The following is a 20,436-nucleotide window of genomic DNA, read 5'->3' as shown; positions in this document are numbered from 1 at the left end:
CTATATAAATGCAATTTCTTTCTTCCTTTCATCCTAAGGTTTATCATTATCAGCAACTTGCAATATCTGTAAATTAATGATAACAGGAATTTAAACTCTGTATGATTCCTTGATAGGCACCTATAGATAAAAAGCCTGGCTACACCTATATGCATGTTTAGGAAACTCTTTATTATCCGGCACCGACGGGACCGGCGTGGTGCCGGTTTATCAAAAAGTCCGGATTACAGAGAGATATAGTTAAAAGGTACGAGAGCTCCATACACAGCAACAAATCCAGGCGTCCCTGTTGCTTAGCAACAAGTGCAGGAACCCCAGTTACACAGCCACAGATCCAGGAACGGCCACTAATATGAAGTAAAACTTACCTGAACCTACTCCCGAATTTTGCCGGTTAAAAGAGAGTTTCCTGCACCTGCTTTCAGTAGTTTATAGTACAGTGATCACATCCTGATCTATTTTTCCTTTTATTCCAGGTAAAGTGGTGAATCTTTACGCACGATTCGATGCTATAGTAAGTACTGCAATACTGTACATACTGTATTTTGGAAACTAAAAACAGAGGCACAGCCACGTACAAGGAGTTGGGGCGGGGGGGTGTGTGCAGGAGGGGACACCAGGAGCGGCTCAGAGATGTTGGAAATGGCCAAGCTCGCAGTAACTTGGTGTCAGTGGGTCTCGAGGTCTATCTGTGCTCAGAGCTGGCCTCACCCGGGCACACTCAGCAGGAACTAAAATAAGACATCCTGCTCTCTGGGGAGCCTCAGGGTGCATCTTATAAAACAACAACAATTTGCATTTATATAGCGAATTTAACATAGTGAAATGTCGCAAGGTGCTTCACAGGAGCGGATTATTTAACAAAATGTGACACCGAGCCAAATAAGGAGATATTAGGGCAGGGCTTGGTCAAAGAGGTAGGCTTTAAGGAGCGTCTTAAAGGAGGAGAGAGAGCGGGAGAGCTGGAGAGGTTTCGGGAGGGAATTTCAAAGCTCAGGGCCCAGGCAGCTGAAGGCACGACCACCAATGGTGGAACGATTAAAATCGGGGATGCGCAAGAGGTCAAAATTGGAGTAGTGCAGAGATCTCGTAGAGGTGTAGAGAATGAGAATTTTTAAATTGATGCGTTGCTTAACCGGGAGCCATTGTGGGTTAGTGAGCTAGTGGGGTGATGAGTGAATGTAATTTGGACACGGGCAGCTGAGTTTTGGGTGACCTCAAGTTTACGTAGGGTAGAATGTGGGAGGCCGGCCAGGGGTACGTTGGAATAGTCAAGTCTAGAGGTAACAGAGGCATGGATGAGGGTTTCAACAGCAGATGAGCTGAGGCGGGGCGATGTTACGGAGGTGGAAGTAGGCGGTCTTAGTGATGGTGCGAATATGTGGTTGGAAGCTCATCTCGTGGTCAATTAGGACACCAAGGCTGCGAACACTCTGGTTCAGCCTCAGACAGTTGCCAGGGAGAGGGATGGAGTCGGTGGCTAGGGAAGGGAGTTTGTGGCGGGGACCAAAAACAACGGCTTCAGCCTTCCCAATATTTAGTTGGAGGACATTTCTGCTCATCCAGTTCTGGATGTTGGACAAGCAGTCTGACAATTTAGAGACAGCGGAGGGGCCGAGAGAAGTGGTAGTGAGGTAGAGCTGGGTGTTGTGCATGTGGAAACTGACGCTGTGTTTTCGGATGATGTCACCGAGGGGCAGCATGACGATGAGAAATAGGAGGGGACCGAGGATAGATTCTTGGGGGACACCAGAGGTAACGATGCGGGAGCAGGACGAGAAGCCGTTGCAGGTGATTCTCTGGCTACGATTAGATAGATAAGAATGGAACCGGGCGAGTGCAATCCCACCCAGTTGGATGATGGTGGAAAAACAACTTGCATTAGTTAGCGACTTTAATGTAGTAAAACATCCTAAGGCGCTTCACAGGAGCGATTAGCAAACAACATAGAATCTATTATTAAGGACGTGGTAACAGGGCACTTAGAAAATAATAATAGGATTGGGCAGAGTCTACACGGATTTATGAAAGGGAAATCGTGTTTGACGAATCTGTTAGAGTTTTTGGAGGTTGTAACTAGCAGAATAGATAAGGGGGAACCAGTGGAGGTGGTGTATTTGGATTTTCAGAAGGCATTCGATAAGGTGCCACACGAGGTTATTAAACAAAATTAGGGCTCATGGGATTGGGGGTAATATACTAGCATGGATTGAGGATTGGTTAACGGACAGAAAACAGAGAGTAGGAATAAACGGGTCATTTTCAGGTTGGCAGGCTGTAACTAGTGGGGTACCACAAGGATCAGTGCTTGGGCCTCAGCTATTCACAATCTACATCAATGATTTGGATGAGGAGACCAAATGTAATATATCCAAGTTTGCTGATGATACAAAGCTGGGTGGGAATGTAAGTTGTGAGGAGGATGTAAGGAGGCTTCAAGGGGATATAGACAGACTAATTGAGTGGGCAAGAAGGTGGCAAATGGAATATAATGTGGAGAAATGTGAAGTTATCCACTTTTGGTAGGAAAAATAGAAAAGCAGAGTATTTTTTAAATGGTGAGAGATTGGGAAATGTTGGTGTTCAGAGGGACCTGGGTGTCCTTGTATACGAATCACTGAAAGTTAACATGCAGGTACAGCAAGCAATTAGGAAAGCATATGGTATGTTGGCCTTTATTACAAGAGGATTTGAGTATAAGAGTAAAGACGTCTCACTGCAATTATATAGGGCCCTGGTGAGACCACACCTGGAGTATTGTGGACAGTTTTGGTCTCCTTACCTAAGGAAGGATATACTTGCCATAGAGGGAGTGCAACGAAGGTTCACCAGACTGGTTCCTGGGATGGGGGGATTGTCCTATGAGGAGAGATTGAGTAGACTAGGCCTATATTCTCTGGAGTTTAGAAGAATGAGAGGTGATCTCATTGAAACATACAAAATTCTTACAGGGCTTGACAGGGTAGATGCTGGGAGGATGTTTCCCCCTGGCTGGGGAGTCGAGAACCAGGGGTCACAGTCTCAGAATAAGGGGTCGGCCATTTAGGACTGAGCTGAGGAGAAATTTCTTCACTCAGAGGGTGGTGAATCTTTGGAATTCTCTACCCCAGAGGGCTGTGGAGGCTCAGTCATTGAGTATATTCAAGACAGAGATAGATAGATTTTTGGATATTAAGGGAATCAAGGGATATGGGGATAGTGCAGGAAAGTGGAATTGAGGTAGAAGATCAGCCATGATCTTATTGAATGGCGGAGCAGGCTCGAGGGGCCGAATGGCCGACTCCTGCTCCTGTTTCTTATGTTGTTATGTAACATTTGACACCAAGCCACATAAGGACATATTTGGACAGGTAACCAAATGCTTGGTCAAAGAACTAGGTTCTAAGTTGCATCCTAAAGGAGGAGAGGGAGCTAGAGAGGTGGGAGGTTTAGGCAGCTGAAGGCATGGTTGCCAATGGTGGGGTGATTAAAATTGGTGATGTGCAAGAGGCCAGAACTGGAGGAGTTTAGAGATCTCGGAGGGGTGTACAACTGGAGGAGGTTACAGAGATAGGGAGGGGCGAGGCCATGGAGGGATTTGAAAATAAGGATGAGAATTATAGGTCAAAGACTAGCATTTATTTTAGCTGGAGAGAGTTGGGGGTGGTCGCCTTATATGCAAGTTATGTGGTGGCAGTGAGAGAAATTTGGTACAAATGTGTTCATGGTTTATGTGTCAGCCATGATCAGTGGTAGCACTCTTGCCTCTGAGTCAGAAGATTCTGGGTTTAAGCCCCACTCCTATGGGGCACAAAATCTAGGCTGACACTCCAATGCAGTACCGAGGGAGTGATGTCCTTCAGGTGAGACATTTAACCTGGGCCCCATCTGCCCTCTCACGTGGAAATAAAGGATCCCATGGCATTATTTCAAAGAAGAGCAGGGGTGTTCTATTTGGCGTCCTGGCCAATATTTATCCCTCAACCAACATCACTAAAAAAACAGATTACCAGATCATTTTCACATTGCTATTTGTGGGATCTTGCTGTGTGCAAATTGGCTGCTTCATTTCCTACCTTCTTCTTAGGCAGTCCCTCGGAACCGAGGATGACTTGCTTCCACATTAAAAATGAGTTCTCAGGTGACGGATGAGTCCAATGCGGGACATAGAAACATAGAAACATAGAAGATAGGAGCAGGAGTAGGCCATTCGGCCCCTCGAGCCTGCTCCGCCATTCGATGAGATCATGGCTGATCATCCAAACTCAGTACCCCGTACCTGCCTTCTCCCCATATCCTTTGATACCTTTAGCTCTAAGAAATATATCTAACTCCTTCTTGAATATATTTAAAGACTTGGCCTCAACCGCCTTCTGTGGTAGAGAATTCCACAGGTTCACCACTCTCTGGGTGAAGAAATTCTTCCTCATCTCTGTCCTAAATGGCTTACCCCTTATCCTTAGACTATGACCCCTGGTTCTGGACTCTCCGACCATCGGGAACATTCTACCTGCATCTAGTTTGTCCAGACCTGTCAGAATTTTATAAGTTTCGATGAGATCCCCTCTCATTCATCTAAACTCCAGCGAGTATAAGCCCAATCGACCCAATCTCTCCTCATAGGTCATTCCTGCCATCCCAGGGATCAGCCTTGTGAATCTTTGCTGAACTCCTTCCATGGCAAGAACATCCTTCCTCAGATAAGTTGACCAAAACTGCACACAGTACTCAAGGTGTGGTCTCACCAAGGCCCTGTACAACTGCAGCAGGGCATCCTTGCTCCTGTACTCAAACCCTTTTGCTATGAAGGCCAACATACCATTTGCCTTCTTCACCGCCTGCTGCACCTGCATGCTTACCTTCAGCGACTGGTGCACAAGGACACCCAGGTCTCATTGCACTTCCCCTTCTCCCAATCTATTGCCATTCAGATAATAGTCTGCCTTTCTGTTTTTGACACCAAAGTGGATAACCTCGCATTTATCCACGTTATATTGCATCTGCCACGCTTCTGCCCAATCTCCCAACCTGTCCAAATCATCCTGGAGTTTCTCGGTATCCTCCTTGCAACACACACGCCCACCCAGCTTTGTGTCATCTGCAAACTTGGAGATATTACATCTAGTTCCCTTGTCTAGATCATTAATGTATATTGTGAATAGCTGGGGTCCAAGGACCGATCCCTGCGGTACCCCACTAGTCACTGCCTGCCACTCGGAAAAAGACCCGTTAATTCCTACTCTCTGCTTTCTGTCTGCCAACCAGTTCTCTATCCAAGTCAATACCTTGCCCCCAATCCCATGTGCCTTAACTTGACACGCTAATCTCTTATGCAGGACCTTATCGAAAGCCTTTTGAAAGTCCAAATACACCACATCTACTGATTCTCCCTTATCTATATTCCCAGTTACATCCTCAAAAAATTGCAGTAGATTAGTCAAGCACGATTTACCTTTTGTAAATCCATGTTGACTTTGTCCGATCCTGTCACTGTTTTCCAAGTGCTCAGCTATTACATCCTTTATAATGGACTCTATAAAAGCTCTTACAGTCAGTTTTTATGTTCCCTGCAAGCTTACTTTCATATTCTATTTTCCTCTTCTTAATTAATCCCTTTGTCCTCCTTTGTTGAATCCTAAACTACTCCCAATCCTCAGGGTTACTGCTTTTTCTGGCCAATTTATATGCCCTCTCCTTGGATCTTATGCTATCCCTAATTTCCCTTGTTAGCCACGGTTGAGTCACCCTTTTTGTTTTATTCTTATCCCAAACTGGGATGAACAAATTCTGTAGTTCATCCATGCGATCTTTGAATGTTTGCCATTGCCTATCCACCGTCAACCCTTTGAGTGACATTCCCCAATCAATCCTATCCAATTCGCACCTCATACCATCGTAGTTTCCTTTATTTAAATTCAGGACCCTAGTCTCCGAGTCAACTACTTCATTCTCCATCCTAATGAAGAATTCTATCATATTATGATCGCTCTGACCCAAGGGGCCTCGTACAACAAGATTGCTAATTAATCCTCTCTCATTACATAATACCCAGTCTAAGATGGCCTGATCTCTGGTTGGTTCCTCGACATATTGTTCCAGAAAACCATCCCGTAAACATTCTAGGAATTCCTCCTCCACAGTATTTTTACTAATTTGGTTAGCCCAATCTATATGTAAATTAAAGTCACCCATGATGACTGCTGTGCCCTTATTGCACGCGTCTCTACTTACCCGTTTAATGCCATCCCCAACTTCCGTATTACTGTTTGGAGGTCTATATACCACTCCCACCTACAGTCTCTGTCACAGGTGGGGCAGACGGTGGTTGAAGGGGCGGGTGGGTGGGGTGCTTGGGTTGACGTGCGCTCCTTGCGCTGCCTGCGCTTGGCTTCCGCTTGCTCCCGGCGAAGAGACTCGAGGTGTTCGGCGTCTTCCCGGATGCTTCTCCTCCACTTTGTGCGGTCTTGGGCCAGGGATTCCCAGGTGTCGGAGGGGATGTTGCACTTTTTCAAGGAGGCTTTGAGTGTGTCCTTGAAGCATTTCCTCTGCCCACCTGGGGCTCTCTTGCCATGCCAGAGCTCCGAGTAGAGCGCTTGTTTTGGGAGTCTCGTATCGGGCATGTGGACAATGTAACCCGTCCATCGGAGCTGATTGAGCGTGGTCCAAGCTTCGATGCTGGGGATATTGGCCTGAGCGAGAACACTGATGTTGGTGCACCTATCCTGCCAATGGATTTCCTACATTACAACAGTGACTGACTGCACTTCAAAAAAAAAATGTAATTGGCTCTAAAGCACTTTGGGACGTCCTGAGGTCCTGAAAGGCACTAACTTGATTGGGTTTACTAACTTGATTGGGTTTACTAACTTGATTGAGTTTACTAACTTGATTGAGTTTTTTGATGAGGTAACAGAGAGGGTGGATGAGGGCAGTGCAGATGATGTTGTGTATATGGACTTTCAAAAGGCGTCTGATAAAGTCCCACATATTTGCTTGTTAGCAAAATTAAAGCCCATGGGCTAAAATGGGAAGCAGCAACATGGATACAAAATTGGCTGAGGGATAGAAAACAGAAAGTTGTGGTGAATGGCTGTTTTTCAGACTGGAAGGAGGTATACAGTGGAGTTCCCCAAGGTTCAGTACTAGGACCACTGCTATTTTAGATATACATTAATGACTTGCACTTGGGGGTACAGGGCACAATTTCAAAATTTGCAGATGACACAAAACTTGGAATTGTAATAAGCGAGAGGGCATACGAAAGGGATTTAAGGTGATTGGCAAAAGAACCAGAGGCGACACGAGGAAAAACTTTTTACGCAGCCGAGCGGTTAGGATTTGGAATGCGCTGCCTGATAAGGCAGTGGATACAGATTCAATAGCAGCCTTCAAAAGGGAATTGAATAAATACTTGAAGGAGAAAAAATTGCAGGGCTACGGGGAAAGAGCGGGGGAGTGGGACTAACTGGATTGCTCTTCGAAAGAGCCGGCGCAGACTCGATGGGCCGAGTGGCCTCCTTCTGTGCTGTACTATTCTATGATAAATGACATTTTTCTTTTTTTTGATAATATTGCAGATGTACTTGTGGTATTAGGTTGTGTGACCCTGTATAAACAGAATGGAATCTTTACTTACAATTTTTAATTGTTGTGAAGTGACTTGGGACATTTTGGACATTTGAGAAAGTATTATATAAATACACGATTTTACTTCTTACACCTAGTGCCAGATACAAGACATGGACTGGATCAATACACTACACCTAGTGCCAGATACAAGACATGGACTGGATCAATACACTACACCTAGTGCCAGATACAAGACATGGACTGGATCAATACACTACACCTAGTGCCAGATACAAAACATGGACTGGATCAATACACTACACCCAGTGCCAGATACAAGACATGGACTGGATCAATACACTACACCTAGTGCATGACACAAAACATGGACTGGATCAATACACTACACCTAGTGCCAGATACAAGTCATGGACTGGATCAATATACGACACCTAGTGCCAGATACAAAACATGGACTGGATCAATGCACTACACCTAGTGCCAGATACAAGACATGGACTGGATCAATGCACTACACCTAGTGCCAGATACAAGACATGGACTGGATCAATACACTACACCTAGTGCCAGATACAAGACATGGACTGGATCAATACACTACACCTAGTGCCAGATACAAAACATGGACTGGATCAATACACTACAATCCCTTCCCCTTATGCCATATTTTAACTGGAATTGAAGCTGGAATTCAGATGTTTGAGTCAACCTTTTATTTGTATTTACTAACTATTTAAAATTTCCGACTATAACGAGTTGTAATATAATTAGACACCACGTGTAGACAGAGCTGCAGACGGCTGGAGTTTGGTGATTAAACATGGTGATTAGTGATGGCCAGCCCTTGCACATCTAGACAATCACTCTGTTCCCCTTCTTCAGAATCTTGCTGCGCAGAAAGCCTACAACAATCTGGATGTCAGTGTGAAGGAAGTACTGCAGCAGCGGTGGCATTGTTTTGAAAATGTCCTTAAGTGCTATGCACACGAGACCTTGGAAGCTATCATTGAGCGTCTTGTCAAGCATGAGGTAAGCAACCAATACACTCAATGACTTGTGACCTCTTCCTCTCACAATGCACAGTCACTCTGAATGTCTTTGAGTGTAAATGTTTCAGTTCCTACTAGATACAGGGGGCGAACAGCAGACTGGAATCTGATCAAGGGGTTTGGGGGTTTATATATAGCATAATGGATACCTGGGAGTGAGTTACAGGCTGGAATCTAATCGAGGGGTTCAGGTGGTTTATATATAGGAAAATGGATATCTGGGAGTGAGTTACAGGCTGGAATCTAATCGACGGGTTCAGGTGGTTTATATATAGAACAGTGGATACCCGGGAGTGAGTTACAGGCTGGAATCTAATCGAGGGGTTCAGGGGGTTTATATATAGAATAATAATAGATACCCGGGAGTGAGTTACAGGCTGGAATCTAATCGAGGGGTTTGGGTGCTTTATATATAGAATAATGGATACCTGGGAGTGAGTTACAGGCTGGAATCTAATCGAGGGGTTCGGGTGGTTTATATATAGAATAATGGATACCCGGGAGTGAGTTACAGGCTGGAATCTAATCGAGGGGTTCAGGTGGTTTATATATAGAATAATAGCTACCCTCCTTATCTGAGGAAGGATGTTCTTGCCATGGAAGGAGTTCAGCGAAGATTTACCAGACTGATACCTGGGATGGCAGGAATGACGTATGAGGAGAGATTGGGTCGATTGGGCTTATACTTGCTGGAGTTTAGAAGAATGAGAGAGGATCTCATTGAAACTTATAAAATTCTGACAGGATTGGACAGACTAGATGCAGGAAGGATGTTCCCAATGATCAGGGAGTCCAGAACCAGGGGTCACAGTCTAAAGATAAGGGGTAGGCCATTTAGGACAGAAATGAGGAGGAATTTCTTCACCCAGAGAGTGGTGAACCTGTGGAATTCTCTACCACAGAAGGCAGTAGAGGCCAATACATTAAATATATTCAAGAAGGAGTTGGATATATTTCTTAAGGCTAAAGGAATCAAGGGGTATGGGGAGAAAGCAGGGACCGGGTACTGAATTTGGATGATCAGCCATGATCGCATTGAATGGCGGAGCAGGCTCGAGGGGCCGAATGGCCTACTCCTGCTCCTATCTTCTATGTTTCTATGTTTCAGGAGTGAGTTACAGGCTGGAATCTAATCGAGGGGTTCAGCTGGTTTATATATAGAAATAATGGATACCCGGGAGTGAGTTACAGGCTGGAATCTAATCGAGGGGTTCGGGTGCTTTATACATAGAAAATAATGGATACCTGGGAGTGAGTTACAGGCTGGAATCTAATCGAGGAGTTCGGGTGGTTTATACATAGAATAATGGATACCTGGGAGTGAGTTACAGGCTGGAATCTAATCAAGGGGTTCGGGTGGTTTATATATAGAATAATGGATACCTGGGAGTGAGTTACAGGCTGGAATCTAATCGAGGAGTTCGGGTGGTTTATATATAGAATAATAATGGATACCTGGGAGTGAGTTACAGGCTGGAATCTAATCGAGGGGTTCGGGTGGTTTATATATAGAATAACAGATACCCGGGAGTGAGTTACAGGCTGGAATCTAATCGAGGAGTTCGGGTGGTTTATATATAGAATAATAATAGATACCCGGGAGTGAGTTACAGGCTGGAATCTAATCAAAGGGTTCAGATAAAGAGAGGTTGAAAGACTTACATTAATATTATTAACTGTTGGAAGGTGACACCTGATACAATCTTTCTCTTGCAGATGTTATCATTGAATCATAGAATAATAAAGCACAGGAGGAGATCATTCAGCCCATCGTGCTTGTGCCGGCTTTTTGAAAGAGCGATCCAATTAGGCTCACTCCCCCGCTCTTTCCCCTTAGCCTGCAAATTTTTACTTTTCACGTATATATCCAGTTCCCTTTTGAAAGTTACAATTGAATCTGCTTCCACCGCCCTCTCAGGCAGTGCGTTCCAGATCATAAGAACTCACTGAGTAAAATATCTCCCCCCTGGCTTTTTTGTCAATTACCTTAAATCTGTGTCCTCTGGTTACCAACCCTCCTGCCAGTGGAAACAGTTTCTGCCTAGCTACTCTATCAAAGCCCTTCATAATTTTGAACGCCTCTATTAAATCTCGCCTTAACCTTCTCTGCTCTAAGGAAAACAATCCCAGCTTCTCTGGTCTCTCCACATAACTGAAGTCCTTCATCCCTGGTACCATTCTGGTAAACCTCCTCTGCACCCTCTCCATGGCCTTGACATCCTTCCTAAAGTGTGGTGCCCAGAATTGGACACAACCCTCCAGCTGAGGCCTAGCCAGTGATTTATAAAGGTTTACCATGTTGATGAACCTTCTTTAGTAGGTCATTGGTTTGTGGAAAGAAAAGTATGAGGCCTGGTCATAACAATACTTCAAAGAGATTCTGGACGCCTGGGTGAGACGGATGGGCAACTGACCTTTTGTTAGTCCTCCTACCTTACCTCATTATTGTCTCTTCCCGCAGGTTCACCGGTTGGTATTGGTGGATGAGGAGGATGTTGTGCGAGGAATTATCTCACTGTCTGACATGCTCCAAGCATTGGTCCTGTCTCCAGCAGGTATAAATGCTCTTACCTCCTGAACACTCATGAATCTCCTCTCTTCTGTATCATTCTAGAGTGATTCAGGTAGGTAGTGAGCGGCCTGTCTAACTAATCTAGTCTGCGCTCGAATGATGGGGAGGAATCAGCCCTGATCTACAGCAGGCCCAACATACAATGTAGTTCGTATCCATACACACCCAGTTTACGGTAGTCAACTCCTGTCCAAAAACTGCTCGGACTCGTGTAATGAGTAGGGGGGAAAAATTCAGTTGTTTGCACCTCCCGTTAGCGCCTTAAGAGGGCGCTAATGGGGCGCAAAGCAACTAGCGCCCGGGCGCGGCGATGTTTGCGCCGCTCGCGAAATTAACTAGACATTTTGCGGCGGCGCTAAACACTACCGCCACGATCTCCTGCGCCGGCAGATTGTAACGTCAGTTGAGTGCGCAACACCCCGTTAGTGCCCTGGACCGGATATTGAGTGGCGCCCCCTGTCTTACCGCCTGCCGCTAGCAACGACAGGTTGAGGGGAGCGTTATGTTGTCAGAAAGGGACTAGGGGAGCGGTATTTAAAGGCGACCGCTTCCTGCCTTTTTTTGTCAGTGACATTTTTGCACCACGCATTTTGAGAGAGAGAGAGACTTCTGGAGAGATTCAACGCTGTGTGAAGGAGTTTTGGGTACTGAGCAGCACTTTGCAGGTTGATTTGGATTTGCCCTTCCTTGTATCAATTTAGGAGAGACTGTGGGGGCTGCACTCTGAGCTCTTTCCCTGGGCCTCTCCATTGTTCTTTTCAGCAGATTTGATGTACAGGTCTCTCCAGGCTGAGATTCAGGCCGAGATTCAAGGCTGCAATGAGCAGGATGTGGATGGAGAGCAAGATCAACCCTCCCCTTTAAGATAAAAACAGAAAATGCTGGAGAAACTCAGCAGGTCAAGCAGCATCTGTGAAGAGAGAAACAGAGTTAACGTTTCAGGTCGATGACCATTCGTCAGAACTCCCCTTTAAGAATTGGACGGCGCCAGTGTGTCTGTGTTCCATTGCTGACTGACATCACATGAGCTTCGCCAGCGCTCTGAGGTAGCACCTCGCTCCTTGGCCTTTGCGCCTTAAGACAGGTGTGAAGCGCCTGATTTAGCGCTCCAATCACCTCCAGGGGCGATAAAAGCCAAGTTTGCCGTCGGAGGCGATAATTAGCGCCAGGTGCTAAACTTTGCGCACAGCCGCTAATGGCGCCCCAAACAGGGCTGTACCGAATTTCTCCCCCCTAGGGATCCGCACTACATTTTATTTTGACCTGATTGGGTATTGTGTAAATTATGAGATTTCTCTTTGCCATGTAGCTTTTGCACACTGCCTGCAGTTAACCCAATGCGCCTTGATGTGATACCTGTCTACTTTGGGAGGAGGTGTTGGCGGAGGGCCACTTTGTGCCCAGATAGCATTGCATATGTGTGAAACTGGTCATACTGCACTTGTGCAAACCTCAAAGCATTCCCCCCACGCGTGTGCAAACCTCAAAGCATTCCCCCCTGCATCTGTGCAAACCTCAAAGCATTGAACCCCTGCATCTGTGCAAACCTCAAAGCATTCACCCCCTGCATCTGTGTAAACCTCAAAGCGTTCACCCCCTGCATCTGTGCAAACCTCAAAGCGTTCAACCCCTGCATCTGTGCAAACCTCAAAGCGTTCACACCCTGCATCTGTGCAAACCTCAAAGCGTTCAACCCCTGCATCTGTGCAAACCTCAAAGCGTTCAACCCCTGCATCTGTGCAAACCTCAAAGCGTTCAACCCCTGCATCTGTGCAAACCTCAAAGCGTTCAACCCCTGCATCTGTGCAAACCTCAAAGCATTTCCCCCTCCCCACACGCGTTAACCTCAAAGCGGTCCCCCTGCACCTGTGTCAACCTCAAAGCTCCCACTGCCCGCACATGTGCAAACCTCAAAGTGGTTCCCCCCATCGCACGTGCGACCCTTTCTAACCATCCCCCAACCTCCTGGAAACCATATAAGTTCCTGGGAGAGACAAAAAAACAGGGGGAAAAACAACAACTTGTATTGAAACAGCGCCTTTAATGTAGTAAAACGTCCCAAGATGCTTCACAGGAGTATTATAAGACAAAAAATGGACACCGAGCCACATAAGAAATGAGGGCAGATGACCAAAATCTTGTTGAAAGAGTCTCTGTACCCGATTGGACGACCTTTTGTTCCCATCTCCAATATTTTTATAACCAATAAATGAAAATGTTCAAAGAAATTTAAAAAAACAAAACGTTTTGTTAAAATTGTTAAATAATTTTTCTCAAGGGTTGCTGGCGGCAGTGCCCTGGAGATTAATCGTCAATTCCTGGAGAGTCCAGGGCAATCCTGGAGGGCTGGCAGCCCGAGCTCTGGTCCATCCGACCTGTCCCACACAATATAGACGCTCCCCGCCCCACCCGAAACCGCCTGATCTCCTGGGAGAGGCGGAGAACCAGATTAAAAACCCAGACCAATTAGGAGGGGGAAAAAAAATCTGGAAAACTCCTCTCCCTCCCCCTTAGGTGATTAAAACTAGACCAGGACTACTAGGTTCCTACCTTTTATACAAGGTGATCTCCGCCCAGAAACAGGTCCAACTCTCGCTTGAAGGAATTCAGCGAGTCAGCATACACCCGCACCAGATGGCAGCCTGTTCCAGAGGTCCACTAGTCTCTGGGAGAGGAACCACCTCCTGACATCTAACCTAGATCTGGCCTTATACAACGTACAATTGTGAGCCCTGCTCCTCCCTCACCTATTTAGATGAAACAAACTGTCAACTAGAACACAATCTATTCCCTTCATTATCTTATAAACCTCGATCAGATCACTCCTAAGCTTACGCTTCTCTAAAGTGTAGAGTCCCAGCCCTTTGAGCCTATCTTGATAACAAAGATGCTTCAAACTGGGAATGAATCTAAAGACCCTCCTCTGCACCCTTTCCAAAGCCTTGATACCACCACGTGAGGAGACCACAACTGGACACAGTATTCTAACTGAGGCCTGACCAAGGTCTTGCGCAAGGGGACAAAATAGTGCGTTTTGTCTTATCGTCAATTGTCTTATAAATACGTCACAATACCCTATTTGCTCTCGCTATCGCTTCACGGCATTGCTCATGAACCTTTAGAGATCTATGCACGAGAACGCCCAGGTCTCTTTCTTTCTCGACCGGCTTTAGTACTATTCCCTGATTGGGCAATGTCCCCTTTAAGCTGTGCGGCCGCGCAGCACTCTGCAGGTCCCGTGCAGCCGGTGAACCCGCTGTTAAAAAGAAAAACCGCGCCCGCGCGGAAATTTGAATGGCCCACGCAGCCCGTTAAAGGGGCCGCCTGGGCCAAAAAAAAATGAGAGGGAACGTTGCTGATGGGAGTATGTGTGTTCAGCATTCTCCCCGCCCACAAGCACAACACTGCATTTTTCCAAGTTAAGCATTATTTGCCAGTCACGAGCCCAATCCCCAAGCGCCTCTAGATCTACCTGTAGTAGTCGAGCATCGTCTACAGTCCTGACACTCACACATGTCTTAGTCTCTTCTGCAAACATACAGATCATTCCCCCAACACCTACATCTCCACCTCTGGGTTATTTCTGTCTCGGCCTGTTTACAAATGGGGGTTGGGGGGTGCAGGGGATTGCGGGGGGAGTCTCAATTAGTACTGGGATAAAATGGTACATCCATCATTATTCCCCACACCCCACCCTCCCTTGAGTAGGTAATGGAATCTTTGCACTGGGATAACCCGCTTACACACTGCATTGTAAATGGTGTGCAATGGTAAATAGACTGCTGATCTAATAACGTAGCATCAAGCCATGGCTGTCAGCTTCTGCCTGCCTTCATTGAGGTTCGCATGCATGGTAATTGACTTGACCGATAGCCCTTAATTCTAAGCGTAAAGTGTGTGCCCATTTTTAGAGGGAATTTATTTACATTTCCTCATAATCCTAAATATTGTAAAGGTGCACATCGGTAAACGACTTTCTAATAACTCGGCACTAACTGTGCGTGAAAAATGTCATGGTGTACTGGGGTGATCTTCAGTGGTTGAGACTGAGGTGCATTGTTAGAGCAGAGTAGAGGAAGATTGACCCTGTATCTGGGGTTGCCAATCCTCCAGGATTGCCCTGGTGTCTCCAGGATTGCCCTGGATTCTCCAGGAATGAAAGGCTAATCTCCAGGACACTGCCCCGAGCAAAACCCGGGAGAAAATTCATAGGAAGATTACAATAAATCGTTTCAAAATTTAAAAAAAACCAAATTCTTTGAACACTTTTGTTTATTAGTTATACAAACAGATTGAGTAGACTAGGCCTATATTCTCTAGAGTTTAGAAGAATCTCATTGAAACATACAAAATTCTTACAGGGCTTGACAGGGTAGATGCAGGGAGGATGTTTCCCCTGGCTGGGGCGTCTCGAACCAGGGGTCACAGTCTCAGAATAAAGGGGTCAGCCATTTAGGACTGAGATGAGGAGAAACTTCTTCACTCAGAGGGTGGTGAATCTTTGGAATTCTCTACCCCAGAGGGCTGTGGAGGCTCAGTCGTTGAGTATATTCAAGACAGAGATCGATAGATTGTTGAATATTGAGGGAATCAAGGGATATGGGGATAGTGCGGGAAAGTGGAGATGAGGTAGAAGATCAGCCATGATCTCATTGAATGGCGGAGCAGGCTCAAAGGGCCGGATGGCCGACTCCTGCTCCTATTTCTTATGTTAAATATTGGACGGGGATGGAAAAGGTTATTTGACTGACAGTCAAGCAGCATCCAATCAGGTAATGAAGAGTCTGTTTGCTTTTCGATTGGCCGTGGGAAGGCAGCGCGAGATGAGTATGGGCGTGTCGGGCGGCCAATGGCGGGGGAGTGAGGGCGGGGCGGTCAGAGGCAGGAAGTCATGTGATGATACCTCCAAGGATTTGTCCAATCGGAGTTGGCAACCCCATCTGTCCCTGCAATGTAGCCGACCTGGATGTGCTTGATGGGACAGTGAAGGGGAAGATTTACTCTGTATCCAACCCATATTACACCTGACCTAGGAGTGCTTGCTGACGGCACTAGGTGAAGTGCTCAATCTCCCTCAACTTGGTGGACACAAAATTCTCAACAACAAAAAAGATTCTTTTGCATACCCAGCTGACAATATGATGGTGTAGGTTTGGCGTGCGTTTCATCAACATTAGATGGGATTTGGATTTTTATGAAGTAGATTTAAAGAAGTTAAATAATCATAATTAAAATGGTAGTGATGTTAATTGTACATGTCCAGCGTCTGCCTGAGCAATTTATGTTAAAAATATCTAATTACAGTTTTTTTGAAAATTGTAATTCTTGTTGAACTGATTGATCCTTAACATTGCCGAGCTGACCTCCAAGAAACCTGGCTATCCCAGCATGCAATGCTATGGGTCCCTGCTAACCCCTGTTTTAATTTAAAACCAGGAGTGATCGACTGACAGGGAAGTACACACCATGCTGGCGAGATCCCAATTCAAAATGTACCACCATAAGGAAGCTCGGTGAGAGGTCACAGAGTTCCCCTTATAAAGGGGGCCCCTTGAGCATCCCCGATTTTCATCGCTCCAGCATTGGTGGTCGTGCCTTCAGCTGCCGAAGTCCTTAGCTCTGGAATTTTATCACTCCACCCCTCTTTCCTCCTTTAAGACGCTCCTTAAAACCTACCTCTTTGACCAAGCTTTTGATCAGCTGTCCTAATGCCTCCTTATGTAGCTCGGCACCAGATTGTGTTTTATAACGCTCCTGTGAAGCCCCTTGGGGGCGTTACACTATGTTGAAGGCGCTAGATAACTACAAGTTGTTGTTGTTGTTGTTGAATGTCCCCCCCCCCCTTGCTCAAGCTGGACCTCTCGCAGCTGCTTCCCTTTAGAAACCACCAAATTCCCACTCTCGCAAACGCAGTTTTTGGTCACCTTATCTGAGGAAGGATGTTCTTGCCATGGAGGGAGTGCAGCGAAGATTCACCAGACTGATACCTGGGATGGCAGGAATGACGTATGAGGAGAGATTGGGTCGATTAGGCTTGTACTCGCTGGAGTTCAGAAGAATGAGAGGGGATTTCATTGAAACTTATAAAATTCTGACAGGACTGGACAGACTAGATGCAGGAAGGATGTTCCTGATGGCAGGGGAGTCCAGAACTAGGGGTCACAGTCTGAGGGTAAGGGGTAAGCCATTTAGGACTGAGATGAGGAGGAATTTCTTCACCCAGAGAGTGGTGAACCTGTGGAATTCTCTACAACAGAAGGCAGTAGAGGCCAATTCATTAAATATATTCAAGAAGGAGTTGGATATATTTCTTAAGGCTAAAGGGATCAAGGGGTATGGGGAGAAAGCAGGGACAGGGTACTGAATTTGGATGATCAGCCATGATTGCATTGAATGGTGGAGCACGCTCGAGGGGCCGAATGGCCCACTCCTGCTCCTATCTTCTATGTTTCTGTGTTTCTATTCCTGTTTTAGAAGTCGTTCGTCTTCCTCTGTCCCCACCTCACTCTGTTACCAGCTCACTCCGCGCTGTGGCCTCAGCTGCAGACTGTAGAGTAGACTTTATCAATCCACGCTACCAGCAAGTAGCTTTGTGTACCAGGTGTGCACACAAGAGCATAAAAATCCGCACCTCCCCCCCACCCCCGCCCCCTGGCCCCGCAACAACAAAAAATTCAAGACCTTATGGGCCAAGAAGGAAGTTGCATTCTTATACAACAACAATAACTTGCATTTATACAGCCTCTTATCAGAGAAGAAAGACATGACTGTGGGGAGTCACCAGTAGACGCTCTTCATGGCTAAATGTCTTACTCGCAGACTCTGATTTCAGGATCTCAGTGGAAAGGATTTTCCACATAAACACCCATGGATTTAATTCCATATTTTTAGTGCACTGGTTAATGCTATATTCCTGTCTATGCTATTTTCGCACCGGTGTTAACTGAGGACATCCTGAGTTGCTTTAGATCCAATTGATCACTTTTGAAGCACAGTCATTGGTTGCAGGAAAGTAACATCAGCCTGTTTATACATAGCAGAACCCACAAATGACCCATTAAACTTTTTTTTTTGGCTGAGGGAGGAATGTTGGTCAAGGCAATGGGAGAACGCCCTACTTTTCTTTGAGTGATGCCATGGGATTTTTTATGAGCATCTAAGCAGGTAGAAAAACCGGAACCATGGTCCAATCCCATCTGGAGAAGCATCTCACAATGGGGAAGTATCCGTCAGAACCAAAAGGCAGGAAGAGGTTTTTTTACCGCGGTTGGGTTTCAGTTGAAAGCATCGTGCTTGTGTTTGCAGATCACAAACTCATGATCCAACATGAAGATTCAATTTCTTTCATTTCTTTCGGATTGGTTCTCCAGGTCTTAATGCCAGTTTCTACCACCACACTTGAATGCCAATGGACTGTTGGGGAACAAGCCGATCATGAGTTTATGGGATGTAAATGGACATCAGAGAAGAAAGACGTGACTGTGGGAGTCACCAGTAGACGCTCTTCATGGCTAAATGTCTTACTCGCAGACTCTGATTTCAGGATCTCAGCGGAAAGGATTTTCCACATAAACACCCATGGATTTAATTCCCTATTTTTAGCACACTGGTTAATGCTATATTCCTGTCTATGCTATTTTTGCACCGGTGTTAACCAGCTTTGGATTCATGACTTTATTAATATAGCACGAAAGGAAATTAAGGCGGAAGCATAAACTATTGGGCTAACAAGAAAACAAGATCCTTTGGATGCGAAATGCGGTTATAATAGTCGCTTAATTCTTGAATGGTATGTTTGAATCTGTGCTGTTGCATTTTATTAGAGCCAAGAGCTGCCACAAACTTATAAAGGAGCTGTGTGCCAGACTGAAATGTTGGTTCGTGCTGTGACGCAATGTGCAGGGGAGCCAGTCAGCCCTGCCCCAGTGCGAGGGCTGTGGATCTGCCGCTCCGGTCCCTCCGTACTCCGCGGTTTCAGTCTCCCCAACATGCATCCGTGAGGAGGTGCGGGACAGAGACCACACACTTGTCTACTGGAATGGATGGAGAGCCACTCATTGCTGTCCTGCCAGAGTGGTGTTAGCAGAGACCTGGGAACGGGTTATCCGCTTGAAGTCATGAATTTTACTTTCAAACATTCACTCCCTCCGCCACCGGCATTCCGTGGCTGCAGTGCATCCTATCTACAGGACGCACCGCAGCAACTCGCCAAGGCTTCTTCGACAACACCTCCCAAACCCGCGACCTCCACCACCTAGAAGGACAAGGGTAGCAGTCACATGGGAACACCACCACCTCCAAATCCCCCACCGAGTTGCACACACCATCCCGACTTGGACACATCGCCCGATCCTTCATTGGCGCTGGGTCAAAATCACCTTCACCACACGGACTGCAGCGGTTCAAGAAGGCGGCTCACCACCACCTTCTCGAGGGCAATGAGGGATGGGCAGTAAATGCTGGCCTTGCCAGCGACGCCCACATCCCAAGAATGAATTTTAAAAAATGTATTCACTTTCTCCCTCGCATTGTTGGGATGTAATTTTGAAATCTCCCAAGCAACCAATACTATCCCATTGTGTACTGCAGTAACCTAATTTAATTTGAAAATGTATCCTGATTTTCTAAAGTTGCTTACAAATGTGCTGGGAACCTAGCAGAGTGCAATATTTAATTTTGGTTAAAAAGCTTTATGGCATGAAAATCTCGGCCACCTTGTCTGTTGAAGGCTGGTGCGGTCAAGCTTTGTGATTTGGAATTAAGACCATGTACTTTTGCCTGTCATTACTGTTGAGGTTAGAGCTTTTTGAACATTGATTCTCTGTCCGTGGTTCTGACGAGCCAGGCAGTCTGTGACTCTTCAGAGCCAGGAGTTAGTTCTATGTCTTAATTCTATGTAATTCGATAGATAGTCACTAATAAATCCAATAAGGAATTCAGGAGAAACTTCTTTACTCAGAGAGTGGTGAGAATGTGGAAACACATGGAGTGGTTGAGGCGAATAACATAGATGCGTTTAAGGGGAAGCTAGATAAGTACTTTTGGTGAAATAAAGAACAGAAGGATATGGTAATAGAGTGAGATGAAGTAGGGTGGGAGGAAGCTCATGTGGAGCATAAACACCATCATAGACTTGTTGGGCCGAATGGCCTGTTTCTGTGCTGTAAAATTCTATGTAATTCTGTGTAATTAATTATGTAGGGCAAGGCTAACAATGACCCTATTTAGCCATTACACTGTACATCA

At 45.9% G+C, this 20,436-nt stretch overlaps 1 protein-coding gene across 5 annotated transcripts in view; it reads left to right on the top strand.

Annotated features, from left to right (window-relative positions):
- prkag3a (protein kinase, AMP-activated, gamma 3a non-catalytic subunit) overlaps positions 1-20,126 on the top strand; it is a 67,620-nt gene extending 47,494 nt beyond the window's left edge. For 4 of the 5 annotated variants that reach the window (XM_085986806.1, XM_085986807.1, XM_085986804.1 and 1 more), the window contains 4 exons: positions 477-514; positions 8,452-8,598; positions 11,080-11,173; positions 18,561-20,126. In XM_085986806.1, coding sequence (XP_085842932.1) covers positions 477-514; positions 8,452-8,598; positions 11,080-11,173; positions 18,561-18,592 — 311 coding nt within the window. In that variant the 3' untranslated portion in view covers positions 18,593-20,126. Of the gene's footprint in view, positions 1-476; positions 515-8,451; positions 8,599-11,079; positions 11,243-18,560 lie in introns of all 5 variants that reach the window. The other variant, XM_085986805.1, reaches the window with a different exon arrangement.
- The last annotated feature ends 310 nt before the right edge of the window (positions 20,127-20,436 follow it).

The sequence above is a fragment of the Somniosus microcephalus genome, chromosome 4 (genome assembly GCF_052327205.1).
Source record: "Somniosus microcephalus isolate GS21.2 chromosome 4, FLI_Smic_1.0, whole genome shotgun sequence".
In the NCBI taxonomy this organism is placed as follows: Eukaryota; Metazoa; Chordata; class Chondrichthyes; order Squaliformes; family Somniosidae; genus Somniosus; species Somniosus microcephalus.
Note: the sequence above shows the minus strand (reverse complement) of the source record. Positions and strands in the feature narration are given on the sequence as shown.